Below are 16,974 nucleotides of genomic sequence, written 5' to 3' on the forward strand. Positions count from 1 at the left end.
TTTGACTTTTATTGTTTTATTTCTATTGGAATTCAATCTAATTTGGTAAACATTGTCAGCATGGGATGACAGTTTGATGGCATGCACATATTGGCCCTGACTGACCCCCAGGGGCTGATGGGCGGGGCTAAAAAGGGCCAAATTGACTGAAATTTCAAAAATCTTCTTCTCAAGACCAAAATAAGGTGGAATCAAATACTCTTTATAGTTTGAAGGGTCTTAAGGTGCTTTACTAAAATTGTGAATTTCATGACCCTGGGGTCTCAAGTTTGCCCCTGGGGAGGGGGTAAACTTTACTATAGTTTATATAGGGAAATCACATTTTTGACTATAATATGTTTGATTTCTATTGGAATTCATTCTAATTTGGTTAACATTATCAGCTTGGGATGGCAGTTTGAGGGTATGCACATGTTGGCCCTGACTGACCCCTAGGGGCTAATGGGCGGGGCTAAAAAGGGTCAAATTGACTGAAATTTCAAAAATCTTCTTTTCAGACCGAAATAAGATAGAATCATATACTGTTGATAGATGGAAGGGTCTTAAGGCGCTTTACTAAAAATGTGAATTTCATGACCCTGGGGTCACACATTTACCCCTGGGGAGGGGGTAAATTTTACTATAGTTGATATAGGGAAATCACGTTTTTGAATGATTTGTTTGATTTCTATTGGAATTCATTCTAACTTGGTAAACATTTTCAGCATGGGATGAAAGTTTGATAATATGCACATGTTGGCCCTGACTGACCCCTAGGGGCTTATGGGCGGGGCCAAAAATGGTCAATTTAATTATCTGAAATATTTCAAATCTCAGGTGACCGTTAAGGCCCATGGGCCTCTTGTTTCTTTTTACTGATGCTTATAATCCGATATATATTGAATTGCATACTCAATTTTCTGTGATTATATTATTATCTTTTGAACAAATTATCTTCCATTTCAGATCTGCATGCAGGTAGTGTGATGATGTTTCATGTCCCTTGGAGTAATGAAGACACATACTCATCTAACAGGTATGTATGATATAGAGATCTAATACATGTGTGATCTAACAGGTATGTATGATATAGAGATCTAATACATGTATGATCTAACAGGTATGTATGATATACAGATCTAATACATGTGTGATCTAACAGGTATGTATGATATACAGATCTAATACATGTGTGATCTAACAGGTATGTATGATATACAGATCTAATACATGTGTGGGACAGAAAGATTTCCAGTGTAGCCAGGTGTTCAGATGGCCCTAGCTTTTAGTACAAGAGACATTTTTATCATAGATATATATATATTAAGTGTTAAGGTATGTTACAAGTACAGTCCCTTGGCTAGCACTAAAAAGATGGGGGTCCCAAGTTTCAATCAATTTGTTTTTTCCTCCTTTTGTGAGAACTTACCTTTATGATAATGCCCTCGCCATGGAATAGGGGGGTGGGGGGAGGGCATAAAGTGTTGTCCATCTCCTTCCTGTTCCATCACGTCGCATCTTGTTGCATCCCGTTTCATCATGTTGGGTCCCGTCCCGTCCCGTCCCGTCCCGTCCCGTCCCGTCCCAATGCAATGCAATGCAATGTAACTAGCTAATCTCAGGAACTGCTAATGGGATCCTCACCAAACTGTCTTTTGGGGTGTAAAGTGGCAGCAGGGGCATTTATGTCTTACAGATTTTGCTAGTTTAAGTTACCTGTACATTTTTAGTTACCTGTATATATTATACCTATCAGACCCTTTCCTACTAACTTGGTACTGATACGTTAATTTGTGTACCTATTTGTCTGTTGATCAGAAATGATGAGGTGGGTACTTTGGCCCTTAAGCTACAAAGTGGCATACCTGTGGCTGAGAATGATGGGGACCTGGAGCTGCGTGTCTACACAGATCCATCCTGTACCTACCGGCTGGACTTTGTGGCTGCTCCCTCTGACATGCTGGGTCAGGTCAGTGTGTTTACCTCCATACCTCTGTATCACCTCCCCTCAGTGTCACCTCTGTATTACTGTATCACCTCCCCTCAGTGTCACCTCTGTATTACTGTATCACCTCCCCTCAGTGTCACCTCTGTATTACTGTATCACCTTCCCTCAGTGTCACCTCTGTATTACTGTATCACCTCCCCTCAGTGTCACCTCTGTATTACTGTATCACCTCCCCTCAGTGTCACCTCTGTATTACTGTATCAACTCCCCTCAGTGTCACCTCTGTATTACTGTATCACCTTCCCTCAGTGTCACCTCTGTATTACTGTATCACCTCCCCTCAGTGTCACCTCTGTATTACTGTATCACCTCCCCTCAGTGTCACCTCTGTATTACTGTATCACCTCCCCTCAGTGTCACCTCTGTATTACTGTATCACCTCCCCTCAGTGTCACCTCTGTATTACTGTATCACCTCCCCTCAGTGTCACCTCTGTATTACTGTATCAACTCCCCTCAGTGTCACCTCTGTATTACTGTATCACCTCCCCTCAGTGTCACCTCTGTATTAATTACTGTACCTGTACTGTAGAGATAGATACTATATTGGATACAGCTGTCCCGGGACCAGTACCTGTACTGTAGAGATAGATACTATATTGGATACAGCTGTACTGGGACCAGTACCTGTACTGTAGAGATAGATACTATATTGGATACAGCTGTATGGGACCAGTACCTGTACTGTAGAGATAGATACTATATTGGATACAGCTGTACCGGGACCAGTACCTGTAATGTAGAGATAGATACTATATTTGATACAGCTGTACTGGTACCAGTACCTGTACTGTAGAGATAGATACTATATTGGATACAGCTGTACCGGGACCAGTATCTACTGTAGAGATAGATACTATATTGGATACAGCTGTACCGGGACCAGTACCTGTACTGTAGAGATAGATACTATATTGGATACAGCTGTACAGGGACCAGTACCTGTACTGTAGAGATAGATACTATATTGGATACAGCTGTACTGGGACCAGTACCTGTACTGTAGAGATAGATACTAAATTGGATACAGCTGTACCGGGACCAGTACCTGTACTGTAGAGATAGATACTATATTGGATACAGCTGTACTGGGACCAGTACCTGTACTGTAGAGATAGATACTATATTGGATACAGCTGTACTGGGACCAGTACCTGTACTGTAGAGATAGATACTATATTGGATACAGCTGTACTGGACCAGTACCTGTACTGTAGAGATAGATACTATATTGGATACAGCTGTACTGGACCAGTACCTGTAATGTAGAGATAGATACTATATTGGATACAGCTGTACTGGGACCAGTATCTGTAATGTAGAGATAGATACTATATTGGATACAGCTGTACTGGACCAGTACCTGTACTGTAGAGATAGATACTATATTGGATACAGCTGTATCGGGACCAGTACCTGTACTGTAGAGATAGATACTATATTGGATACAGCTGTATTGGGACCAGTACCTGTAATGTAGAGATGAGTACTTCTTTGGTATAGATTATAGGAGACAACATCAATACAGGAAATGGCCACCATTAGTCTGTTCTACTGTTACACACTGAATCCAACAAAGCACTTGTCACATATTGATAAATTAAATGTTTTATGTTCTGGTTTTATTAAATGTTTTAAATGAAATCCTTCTTGTCACTTGAGTGCATTTAACGATTATCCGTGTTGTGTTTTACGGTAGCTATGGAGATAGTAATGACAGTATCCTATTGTGTGTATTTGTCTCTGAACTGGATTTACATTATGTTGTTTGTTGTACATTGTAAAATTGGTATTCAGACACCGCTCCTTACTTTTAATTGCCTCAGTCTGATCAATGTTCATTATTGTCTTCATGTTTGAATCGGTGTAAACATAATTCAAATTAGGATTAACAAGTTTCATTCAAGTCTTATCAGCTTCATGTAAAAATCAATTGAGATGAACTTATCCAGATAGTTTGTTCAATTATTTATGGTAACGGTTTAATTTCTGGCAGATAAGGCTTAACTCACACAGGTCCAAGATAAATAGGATCCAATGTCTTTATTTTAAATTCTGTATGTATATCTCATTAATAATGCATGTTTGTATTTGTTTGGGGACATAATTTGTTATTGCTCTGTTTATTATTATTCCTATTTCTTTCACCTTCTCCCAATTGTATGGTCGAATTCAATGAGTGTTTGTGTGTGACTAGTTGTTCCCAAGAGTATTTTGTTTTTTGATAGGTCATCCAACCTGTTAGACCTCTGACCTTGTAGTGTATGTAATACTGGGGTGTATGTAATACTGGGATGTATGTAATACTGGGATGTATGTAATACAGGGGTGTATGTAATACTGGGATGTATGTAATACAGGGGTGTATGTAATACTGGGGTGTATGTAATACTGGAGTGTATGTATTACTGGGATGTATGTAATACTGGGGTGTATGTAATACTGGGATGTATGTAATACTGGGATGTATGTAATACTGGGGTGTATGTAATACTGGGGTGTATGTAATACTGGGATGTATGTAATACTGGGGTGTATGTAATACTGGGATGTATGTAATACTGGGATGTATGAAATACTGGGATGTATGAAATACTGGGGTGTATGTAATACTGGGATGTATGTAATACTGGGGTGTATGTAATACTGGGGTGTATGTAATACTGGAGTGTATGTAATACTGGGATGTATGTAATACTGGGGTGTATGTAATACTGGGATGTATGTAATACTGGGATGTATGTAATACTGAGATGTATGTAATACTGGGGTGTATGTAATACTGGGGTGTATGTAATACTGGGGTGTATGTAATACTGGGGTGTAGGGTGTATGTAATACTGGGGTGTATGTAATACTGGGATGTATGTAATACTGGAGTGTATGAAATACTGGGGTGTATGTAATACTGGGATGTATGTAATACTGGGGTGTATGTAATACTGGGATGTATGTAATACTGGAGTGTATGTAGTACTGGGGTGTATGTAATACTGGAGTGTATGTAATACTGGGATGTATGTAATACTGGGGTGTATGTAATACTGGGATGTATGTAATACTGGGGTGTATGTAATACTGGGGTGTATGTAATACTGGGATGTATGTAATACTGGGGTGTATGTAATACTGGGGTGTATGTAATACTGGGGTGTATGTAATACTGGGGTGTATGTAATACTGGGGTGTATGTAATACTGGGATGTATGTAATACTGGAGTGTATGTAATACTGGGGTGTATGTAGTACAGGAGTGTATGTAATACTGGGGTGTATGTAATACTGGGGTGTATGTAATACTGGGGTGTATGTAGTACAGGAGTGTATGTAATACTGGGATGTATGTAATACTGGGGTGTATGTAATACTGGGGTGTATGTAATACTGGGATGTATGTAATACTGGGGTGTATGTAATATTGGGATGTATGTAATACTGGGATTTTTATGTAATACTGGGATGTATGTAATACAAGAGTGTATGTAATACAGGAGTGTATGTAATACAGGGGTGTATGTAATACTGGGATGTATGTAATACTGGGGTGTATGTAATACTGGGGTGTATGTAATACTGGGGTGTATGTAATACTGGGATGTATGTAATACTGGGGTGTATGTAATACTGGGATGTATGTAATACTGGGGTGTATGTAATACTGGGATGTATGTAATACTGGGGTGTATGTAATACTGGGGATGTATGTAATACTGGGGTGTAACTTCAAAGTGTAATACAGGGGTGTGACACGAGGGTGTAATACTGGGATGTAATACTGGGGTATAATACCTTGGTGTAACACGAGTGTAATCACAAGGTTTGATACCGGGGATTGTTATACCGGAGTGTAATCCAAAAGTGTAATACTGGGATGTAATACCCAATGATAATATAATGATATATGTTGAAGTGATGATGGATGACTCACTGATCTATCTGTATTAGAATAGTTTAAAGAGTATTAGACAGGTTTCATTGCTGTGTTTTAAAATTAAATTTGGATATATCTACATAAAGAGATGATTTATACCCTGGTACAGTGAATTAGATCAAGGCTGCTAGATTCTCTGAAAGTACTTCTCACAGAGCACTCTCTGAGTGGCGGTCATGTCAATATAAGATAACTTAGGAGAATCTCTTATCCCTACAAGTAATCCAGGTATCTATGGTAACCAAGGACTCCCCATGGTCTGTTGTAGCAACATTGGGACCTGCACTATAATATGAACATCTTGTGTGACAGAATTAAACCCAAGACTTGCCCAGGGCTATCTCAGGTGTTACTACAACAAGGTTGGGCAAGTTAATTAAAAATTGTTTCATAACTGAAGCACAAGATATACCCTGTTCATATGTCTGAGCTTTTCAGGTTAATTTAGACATCCTACTCCTAATCTTTTAGATATTTCATCCTGTAAAGATGTGTGATCACCTAAGAGGTTGCCTGGCTGACATCTTATATTGAATATGGTGGAGATAGAAAGATTACTAAGTAATAACTGCCTATTTTCTATTTATGATTGAGATATTGGGATGCATATGAAGATAAGTGTATATCAATGTACATGGAATCAATACCTGCTATCTATGGTTTAATGACACTAGGTGACAGAGTGACTTCATACACTACTCAAATGTGGCATTAGGTATGGTGACTAGGTCACATGTAGCATTAGGTATGATGACTAGGTCACATGTAGTGTTAGGTATAGTGACTAGGTCACATGTAGTGTTAGATATAGTGACATATGTAGTGTTAGGTATGGTGACTAGGTCACATGTAGTGTTAGGTATGGTGACTAGGTCACATGTAGCTTTAAGTATGGTGACTATGTCACATATAGCATTAGGTATAGTGACTTTTGAAGTCACATGTAGTGTCAGGTATAGTGACATATGTAGTGTTAGGTATGGTGACTAGGTCACATGTTGTGTAAGGTATGGTGACTAGGTCACATGTAGTGTTAGGTATGGTGACTATGTCACATGTAGTGTCAGGTATAGTGACATATGTAGTGTTAGGTATGGTGACTAGGTCACATGTAGTGTTAGGTATAGTGACTAGGTCACATGTAGTGTTAGGTATGGTGACTAGGTCAAATGTAGTGTTAGGTATGGTGACTATGTCACATGTAGCATTAGGTATAGTGACTAAGTCACATGTAGTGTCAGGTATAGTGACATATGTAGTGTTAGGTATGGTGACTAGGTCACATGTTGTGTTAGGTATGGTGACTAGGTCACATGTAGTGTTAGGTATAGTGACTAAGTCACATGTAGTGTCAGGTATAGTGACATATGTAGTGTTAGGTATGGTGACTTGGTCACATGTAGCATTAGGTATGATTACTAGGTCAAATGTAGCATTAGGTACAGTGACATATGTAGTGTTAGGTATGGTGACTTGGTCACATGTAGCATTAGGTATGATGACTAGGTCACATGTAGCATTAGGTATGGTGACTAGGTCATATGTAGTGTTAGGTATTGTGACTAGGTCACATGTAGTGTTAGGTATTGTGACTAGGTCACATGTAGTGTTAGGTAGAGTGACTAGGTCACATGTAGTGTTAGGTATCTGTGACTAGGTCACATGTAGCATTAGGTATGGTGACTAGGTCATATGTAGCATTAGGTATGGTGACTTATTAGGTCACATGTAGTGTTAGGTATGGTGACTTATTAGGTCACATGTAGTGTTAGGTATGGTGACTAGGTCACATGTAGTGTTAGGTATGGTGACTAGGTCACATGTAGTGTTTGGTATAGTGACTAGGTCACATGTAGTGTTAGGTACGGTGACTAGGTCACATGTAGCTTTAGGTATGGTGACTAGGTCACATGTAGCATTAGGTATGGTGACTAGGTCACATGTAGTGTAAGGTATGGTGACTAGGTCACATGAAGCATTAGGTATAGTGACTAGGTCACATGTAGTGTAAGGTATGGTGACTAGGTCACATGTAGTGTTAGGTATGGTGACTCTCATACTGATCTCACGAAGTGTTAGGTATGGTGACCAATGATTTGGTGACCAGTCACTGGTCACATGTAGTGTTGGGTATGGTGACCAATGATTTGGTGACCAGTCACTGGTCATATGTAGTGTTGGGTATAGTGACCAATGATTTGGTGACCAGTCACTGGTCACATGTAGTGTTGGGTATGGTGACCAATGATTTGGTGACCAGTCACTGGTCACATGTAGTGTTGGGTATAGTGACCAATGATTTGGTGACCAGTCACTGGTCATATGTAGTGTTGGGTATAGTGACCAATAATTTGGTGACCAGTCACTGGTCACATGTAGTGTTGGGTATGGTGACCAATGATTTGGTGACCAGTCACAGGTCATATGTAGTGTTGGGTATAGTGACCAATGATTTGGTGACCAATCACTGGTCACATGTAGTGTTGGGTATAGTGACCAGTCATTGGTCAACCTATCAACTGACCCTGTCAGTAAAAGAAGTAGGAAAAGAAAATCTCTGTTTATTTCACAGATCAATGGTAGACAGTCTAAGAAAAAAGAATTATAATATACTCCAATGTAGCTTTGGTAATAATTTAATGCTGTCTTGAAGACTGAATTACAACATTAGATACTGATAACAACACTTGGTGGAATCTACTGACAATAGCACTTACAGTCACAAGGTTCATACATACACAGCTTAAATCTGATCATGGCCTCTCGACTCCTACATTGTAAACCCATACTGTTCACAGTAAAGTTCATAAACAAATAACATTAAAGTAGTGAGTCTCAATGTTCTGTGTTCTACCTCCAGCAAAGAACATTTCTAATTTGTTCAGCATCATTTACTCTAGCAAATAGCTATTTACAAAAGAAATATATTTATGATGATTTTCTGTTCCCTAAAATATGTCTGCTGAGGTGTGTCATGGGGATTTCAACTTAACACTTAGGGATTAGGCTGGGAACAGAAAGTCAAAACTGTCCAAACTTTGTTAGTTGTTTTTGTAGTTTATGGTTGAGTGCAATGTCTATAAAAATTAAGACACTTTTATTGTAGTTTTTGTAGTGAAAACCCCACATAAATTGGTTGGGAAAGTTTTTAATAAAAAGTTTATTTCATATGTATTTTATAATGCATTTTATGGGGTTTAGCATCTAAGGGTTTTCAATGACAAGATAAAACTGAATTTTACAATTTTGATGTATATAAATCTTATTGTGCGTTCAACCACAAAATACAGATAAAATACAGATACTTCATGAAGTTAGGACCATCTCCAAGGAAGTTACCAGTCTGTTGATGACAGAAAGACAGAAGTTACCCACTAGGCTCCTTCTAGTGATCTGTAACATCATCCTCGACCTACTGAAAACCAGTTTACATATTTAAACCTACTAAACAATCCCACAACTTATAACTTTGAATGTATTTAATGGAAATGTAGATAAGAAAAGTAGTTGTCTGATGTAACAGACAAGTTAAGGCTCTTTACTTTGATAAAATACTAATAAAAAACAGAAATGGGAAAAACATGCAGTGCAGCATATACCATAATAAACATCATATGATCATTCTCCTGGTTGTTTAAAATCTAATTACATTAAAGAGAAGTGAACTGATATGTTCAAACTATATTCAACAGTATTGCCAAAGACAAAATATACATGTACTAATTATGATTATACATATGCTGTATATTTCAAACACCATGTTTGCTTTATGAGAGAAGACTTATAAATTTTAAGTTGTATCTTATTCCATATGTACAAAGCAAAATTCTTGGTTCTCTGAGAACATTTGTCTGCATAAAAACATACAGAGTCTAAACTTTCAAGATGTTCTGGAAACATTTCATTTTGAATTTTTTAGTAAACAATTCCTTTACCTATATGTGTTTTTATAGGTGACTTAAACTGATAATGTTTAATTAAAGAATAACTTGAGAATTCCTGAAGAGTTTATATCATTAATAAATAGATCTGTAGAGTACTTGTTTTAGGTTTCCATGGTATATCTACACTCGAGTACAAATAGGCATACTCCATGTCAGGTAAATTTACTGCATTATCATCTCATACTTTAAAAATACATTAAAAATCTGTATATTGAGCTGGATTCTTTGCAGTGATTAATAAGAAACTCTAAATAATGAAGTACATGGTTTTAACAAGATCTTGTGACGTCCTGGTGTGTATAGCCGCTGTTCCGCGGTGTGTATAATACTGTTGGCGGTACTCTTGTTATAGGTAGATCAATACATACATACAATTTAACCAACTTCAAAGTTAAGTACAATGTCTTGTGTTCTATATCAGTTCATGTATTGGCATTTATTTAAAAAAGACTGTTGAGTTATATAGATAATCAGAATTCTTGTCGATGGAACTCTGGTATGTATACACTACCCGTGTATGTTGTCAAGTGTATGCTGTCTGTAACTCTGTACCCACTGGTACCGTGCATTATATCACGCACTATTACAGAGACAAACGGACTTGTTATACCTGTAATTATATCTACCATATACAGGTATATACAAATTAACCTGTCATACTAATAATTAACAGTTCTGTCACACAGATGAAAGAGGAAAAATATATTTACCAGAAGCTGACAGGGCATATTTATTAAACTGAAACATGTATTTTTTCATAAAAATGTAATTAGTATTTCAGGTAATGAAATGGCTATGAATAGTTTTCATCATATTTCATCAACCAATTTACATTATTGGTTCATCCTATCAAAATTGATAAATAGATTAGACCTGTTGGCTTCGCACTAAAGGCTGGATACAGTTAGATACTCACAAGGTCAGAAGTCCATGATATAAAAATCCAAGAGAAATGTCTATAGCACTAGAATCTTAACATTGTCTATGTGACAGAGTTTTCAAAACTGTCCTGTTCCTCCTCCATCTCCTCGGGTATGGCAGGTGTTTGAGGGACACCCCGATAGTTGTCCAGACCTCCCTGGGGTGTAGGGGCACCGTCCGACAGGACTGACTCATCGTGTCTATCCTCAGATGATGGTGTACATGTTCCACTCCTATAGTGATTATCCTCGTCAAACAGAGTGTCAGACTGGCTGCTCGTCACCGTCTGAGTATAGAACTTCCTTTGACTAGCAGACTGGTGCATGAGTAAACCATTCACATGTTTTTTTAAAGCAGAGTTCAATCTCCTGAAAATCTTGCCCCCTTCAGCGCGGTTTAGGGTTATACGAGCAGTAGAACCAATTCTTGAGTCAAAATTACGGTCCAAGTCATTCATTACCTTTCTGTCGTGCACCATATTGTCTATCGCCTTGGTAATTTTAGCTGTACGACTTTTTGCGGGCACTTTTGAGTCGCGTCCGAGTTTGGAAGCTGTTTCATTTGCCTTGTCAGCACCAGTCTTCCTTTCATAGCTAGTCCTACTTTTATCCAATGTTAATTTTCCTATAGAGTCTGTGTCAGTGTGTTTATCATCAGAACTTGTTTCTCCATTCCGTACCTGGTCCTGAATGATTCTATTTCTCTGTCTTGATCTGATAGCCATTTTGCAGTCGTCCACAGATAAGACATTAAGAAGATTGTTTGATTGTGATCTCATGGACAACACTGCCTGGTCCTTCACCTGTATCATATGTCCCCTGTTCTCCATCCTGAACTGTGTAACACTGCTTAGTACCTCAACATCACTAAAGTTATCCTCCTCTTCTTCCTCCTCCTGCTCCCTGTGGACACTGCCGTTTGGGATGATCTCCTTAGGCGAGTTCAACAGTGATCCTCTTTCCGTTCTGACACAGCGCTCTGCTCTTGCCTCAGCATCACCTGTGTGTGTTACCTGCTTTCTATTGATTCTTATTGATTGTCTCCTAGAGGCGTTTACTTTATGGAGTTGCTCTCTCTGGGCTGCGTAGTGTAGTGACGTCTCTGCTAAGTTACTTGTCACCGTTTGCATGTCATTTGTGGAGTTTGACCAGGCACTCCTTGGCCGAGGTCTGCCATGCCCATTAATCTGATGAGGGGTGGCTGTGCGTACTATTTCAGAAACTGGTCTGATATCTTTAGTAGCTTTTGGTTGAGACCGGTCTGGCCTGGCAGAACAAGTTTTTCTCAAAGTTTTCGATACATCTTTCCTCCAGACTTCAATTTGTTGAAGTTTGTGAGGAGGGAGGTAAGGTACCTTTGATGCCTTGCAGACGCGGCCATCTGCCTTGAGGTGGTAGATTTGACTCCAGTCCTGGATTTTTGTATGGTACAGCAGCGTCTGCTGATTCATCTTGACTTTAAAACCTGTTATTTGGACACAACACCTTTATCACCTCACCACCACACTGATCCTTCAGGCTGTTGTACATGATTCCCCCTGAAAAATGTAGCAGAAAAAAGTTTTGTAAAATTGAGAAATGTACTTGTTATCAAATCTATGCGTCAAAAAACGTTGCTAAAAACAGATTAATTCTGGATGATTTGAGATAAGGGGTGCCTTACGTGAGGACTGAGTTCTCTGGTACACACTGTTTGAATACTTGTCACTCTCACTTCAAATAGTGATACCGCGCTTTCATCATCTGTGTGCCAGACAAACAGATAGAAATAAAGGACACTTCAACAGGAAACAAATGAGGTCTCCCCTGGAGTATTGTACCTTATGAAGTTTACTCAGTAGGTAAAATGTTCACAGTGATTTCTCAATTACATTCCCATTTGTTAGATTATGGTGCAAAAAGTCCAATATTACCCTTTTGGGAACTTTAAATGAACATAATAATTGATTATGTACATATAAAATTCCCAAACAAATATTAGCCTATTCACAAAACACCTTTATTAGTCTTTTCCTTTCGCAGTTTGGCTGTAGTTAATCCATCATTACATAGTCTCGACAGCAGAAACAGTTTTGTTGTTATCGGCTGGGTAGGAATGTGACCAGGTGGGTTGGTGCTCAGAGCTGGGTCAATATTACTGGTGGCCTACATTTCAATGCATTTTAAACTAATCACATTAATGATATAAGGGTGTATAATTAAACTCATTACCCCATCTGAGTAGTGGAGGGGATAACTTGTACATGGTGTAGTCCGTTTTTATATCGACAGTTTTCCCAGATAATACCTGTGTATTCTGTTACAATTATAAAGGTATACCTTACCCAAGGGAGATATGTAGGTATTTATTATTAACACAGAATAACTGATACTCATGGAACAAAGGCATCTCCATACAGCCCAAGGTTACAATTAGTCTGCAGTTACCATAGAGACAGACCCCAACAATTCCCTGGTACCTTGTATCTAACCATCTCAAAAATGGTTATTGTGTAATTATCTTTGTCAGACATTCTAGTTTGCTCCAGGTATAAAGTTTGGCTGTTGTTTCATCTCACTAATAACCTGGTGGAAAAATGACAGGTGTAGACATGAAATTCACAAAACAGACAGTAAATCATCCGTATGTTGCCTGGTGATGTGACACAAATGTTGTCTCCAGTATCAATTATACCCAGGAGCCTACTTTAAAAACTTTAAAAGTCTACCCATATAACCTTAAAATTATCTATATATATATATATATTGATGTTTTTAGTTGTATGGTTTAATTAAATGACTACAATCCATGATTGGTGTGTTTAAGTGATAGAGCTTAACATTCTACTTGATTCTATAGTCACTTGTCACACAATTTGGGAATGATTTTTTAACTTTATGGAATTCATTTTATGTTCAGATTAAATAGTAAATTGAATGTCCACAAAAAGCTGGCTAGAATGAAGATATAACATAATTAAATGTGAATATGAACCAGAGTGGATTAGTATGCCCTGTTATGTAGTGCTGTCTGTGATTATTGAGTCAGTGTTTGTACACACCTAAAAGTCATCACCTCCTTTCATTTTTACATACAAATACTTAATCAATTTATGGAACCTGTGTACTTCACAGTGATGTTCCCTATACCAAACCTGATTATTGACTGAAAATACACGGTATTACCTGGAACCACAAGTTTTTAATTATTTTCACCTGTAAACTTTACCTCTGACAATTCTGTTAAGACATTGAATCCTTATGAATTGTTAGTCTCTACACAGAAATTAAACATCGTTTTCATTTCAAATGATTCTTTTTAAATTTCAATTAGAATTTTCATTAGTCTCACTTAAATTACATAATTATGTTTCATTTGTGATGTCAAATCAGGGTCACCATTTTATTTTGCCATACTTATTTTAATCCTATTTTACTCGTCTATAAAACTGTGATTATAAAATTATCTCATCATGATATTAACATCATTTCAGGTTTCAATTTATATGATAGATATATTGGATAACAATCTTTAAATGTCCCATGCATATCTATTAATTACAGTGGGCAACATTACACCCTTAGTAAAAAACAGTTCAATTTTGATATCATTTCTCCTTGAGGAAGTCATAGACACATACATTTGAATTGTTGGGCAGTGAATATTAGATTTCTCTTTTCACTTGGTATAGATAAGATTTGACATTGGAGGTTGGGGTATGACAGGCCTCTAGAACAGGGAGAGGTTAGTGGTTTCTTTACAGCACTATAAATTGAGGTTGTACAAAGTAATGACCTTGTTTTACAGTTTATATGGATAAGTCATTTCATGATCCTAGACACAGTAGAGATGGCTGGAGGGTACATGTGTGGTACAGTAAATGTGTCCCTGTGTTCGAGGTCTTCTCTGTGTTTGACAATCTTTGGCCCTTTACTTATACTATTAGCAGTGTTTGATTGTGTGACCACTGTTGTCCATGTAAACTATACAGCTACAAACCTGTACATAAGATGTCATAAAGTTAAATGGAAGTTATTTTGTCTTTTTGTACTTTTAAAAATTTAATTTGAAATTTTTCACAAAGTTTAACATACACAAGTAACAATGAAATGATTTACTGCTAATTATCACAGTGAACAGGTCTACATAAAATATTTAATAAGTGTGTATCAAGTTTGATTGATATGCGTAATAACGATTGTATTTGTATGATTAACACGGTAGACACTGGGTTTTACGATGACAATAGTAAGGTATGCTATACAGGTTTGGTAGAGTGTAACATAGACAATTCAATGACAACCCTACACAGCCTCACTGAACAAAAACATCACATCTGTTTGGCTGTTCTTACAACTTTTTTTCCCACAGTTTCAGTGCCAAATATATTGTGGCTCTAAAAATATCTATAAATAATTTTGGTATGACTATTAAGTTTGATCAGTATTTCTTAGTTAAATCTCTGAGGTAGGTACAGACTTTGAATATTGGAATTAAGATTTAATCACAGAGAATAAATTACCGATCCTATAGTTATGAAATACAAACCATTTTGCAGACATCCAACAGGTAGACATTTTGTTATTCCATAATATATTTGGCCAATGTTCCATTGGTATAAATTTTCTCCACATCAGTGTTTCCTTGAACACAGCCAGCCTAGACGTATCTGATCAGCGTTGGTAGTTTGTTGTTGGGATAAGTCTGTCAAACCCTTGCCCATCAATAGGTGTTGAAACTTGTTATCTGAAAATCACAGACTTTGACTGAGGATAAACCCAGATTCCATCTATTTGTTGTTTTGTTTTTGTGTCTGCTGGCCAAAATAGTTGTAAGTTCCATTGTTGACCCGTGTGGAACAATGAGGTTTATGCAGTGTCACAGGGTGCCGGGTGAGTTGTACAACCGTCCAATTGTCCTGGGACCATCCATAGCACCTATCAGCAAGGTATCACTACTAACACCAATCAGATTCATCGCCCGGAACTATCTCCACCAATACACAGCCACCACCAATACACTACATGGTGTCCGCTACCGTAATATCACCTGTAGACCAGTCAACAGCACTGACTTTTAAACTCAGGAATGGCATTTTTTATACTGAATAAATTAACGTTACATTCCTTTGTTCCTGCATTGACAACTTAAAACTAAATCATTCACACCAATCAATAGCCGGGATTCACCCTGGTTTGAATTTCTGTCTGAACACACAATTTGATCTGTGCAATATGGTCCACTGACAGTATGCACCACCTCCAACTGTTGTCTTAACATTAACTTCGCTAAATTAAGCCATGTGGTTGGTTGACTGCCCCAGGACAATCTTAGATACTTTGTAAGGTTCATTGGTCAATACAGCTGGAGACATTTCACACTGGACACCATATCAACAAACAGATTCACCCTGGCCAGGTGTATCATTCAGTTTTACAGTCAAAATCACAGCACGCAAAATTCAATATGGGAAGATTATAACTGTCAGTCTGATAGCATTGAAACAGTAAATTGGCTCCTAGGTTTGACTAGGCATGTGGCATCTTATCTCACTTTAGAACTGTTTCTTATTGTTTTTTGTGACAATAATATATGTCATATTACCATGATGATTGAATTAACTTTGAAAACATTTTGGAGTGTCCTCACAGGTTTGGTGATCAGCTACCTGTAATCAATGTCTTCTCTCTCTTATGAATTTCTTTTACACCTGTACAGGTATACTGTTGTATAGAAGATGTAAGGCCACGATTTTAATAAAGTTGGTTTGAGATATCAAAATCTATTCAGGTAAATCATAATAGTACTAAACAATCTTGTCATATGTTTTAATCAGTAAATTTGAACTGAATAGGTGTGGAATGACACGGGATCGGGAGGGCAGCCTTAACATATTGCTTATCCATTTACATTACAGCTACATCTGTTTACCTGTGTACATAACAGGTACATCTCTGTTTACGAGTATGTACATCACAGGTACATCTGTTTGTCTGTTTACAGTGCATGTACATTTGTTTACCTGTTTACATCACATGTACATCTCTGTTTACCCTATTATGTACATCACAGGTAATATGTTTACCTGTGTACATAACAGGTATATCTCTGTTTACGAGTATGTACATCACAGGTACATTTCTGTTTATCTGTTTACATCACTGGTACATCTCTGTTTAGTAGTGTATATTGCAGGTTTTTCTGCTTCCTTGT

At 37.7% G+C, this 16,974-nt stretch overlaps 1 protein-coding gene across 1 annotated transcript in view; it reads left to right on the top strand.

Annotated features, from left to right (window-relative positions):
• LOC117324417 (GPI inositol-deacylase-like) overlaps positions 1 to 16,974 on the top strand; it is a 65,743-nt gene that overhangs the window by 27,896 nt on the left and 20,873 nt on the right. Inside the window, exons 19-20 of the mRNA XM_033880300.1 lie at positions 946 to 1,015; positions 1,798 to 1,948. Of these exons, the coding sequence (XP_033736191.1) occupies positions 946 to 1,015; positions 1,798 to 1,948 (221 nt within the window). The remainder of the gene's footprint in view (positions 1 to 945; positions 1,016 to 1,797; positions 1,949 to 16,974) is intronic.

This window comes from Pecten maximus, chromosome 1 (genome assembly GCF_902652985.1).
Source record: "Pecten maximus chromosome 1, xPecMax1.1, whole genome shotgun sequence".
NCBI lineage: Eukaryota > Metazoa > Mollusca > Bivalvia > Pectinida > Pectinidae > Pecten > Pecten maximus.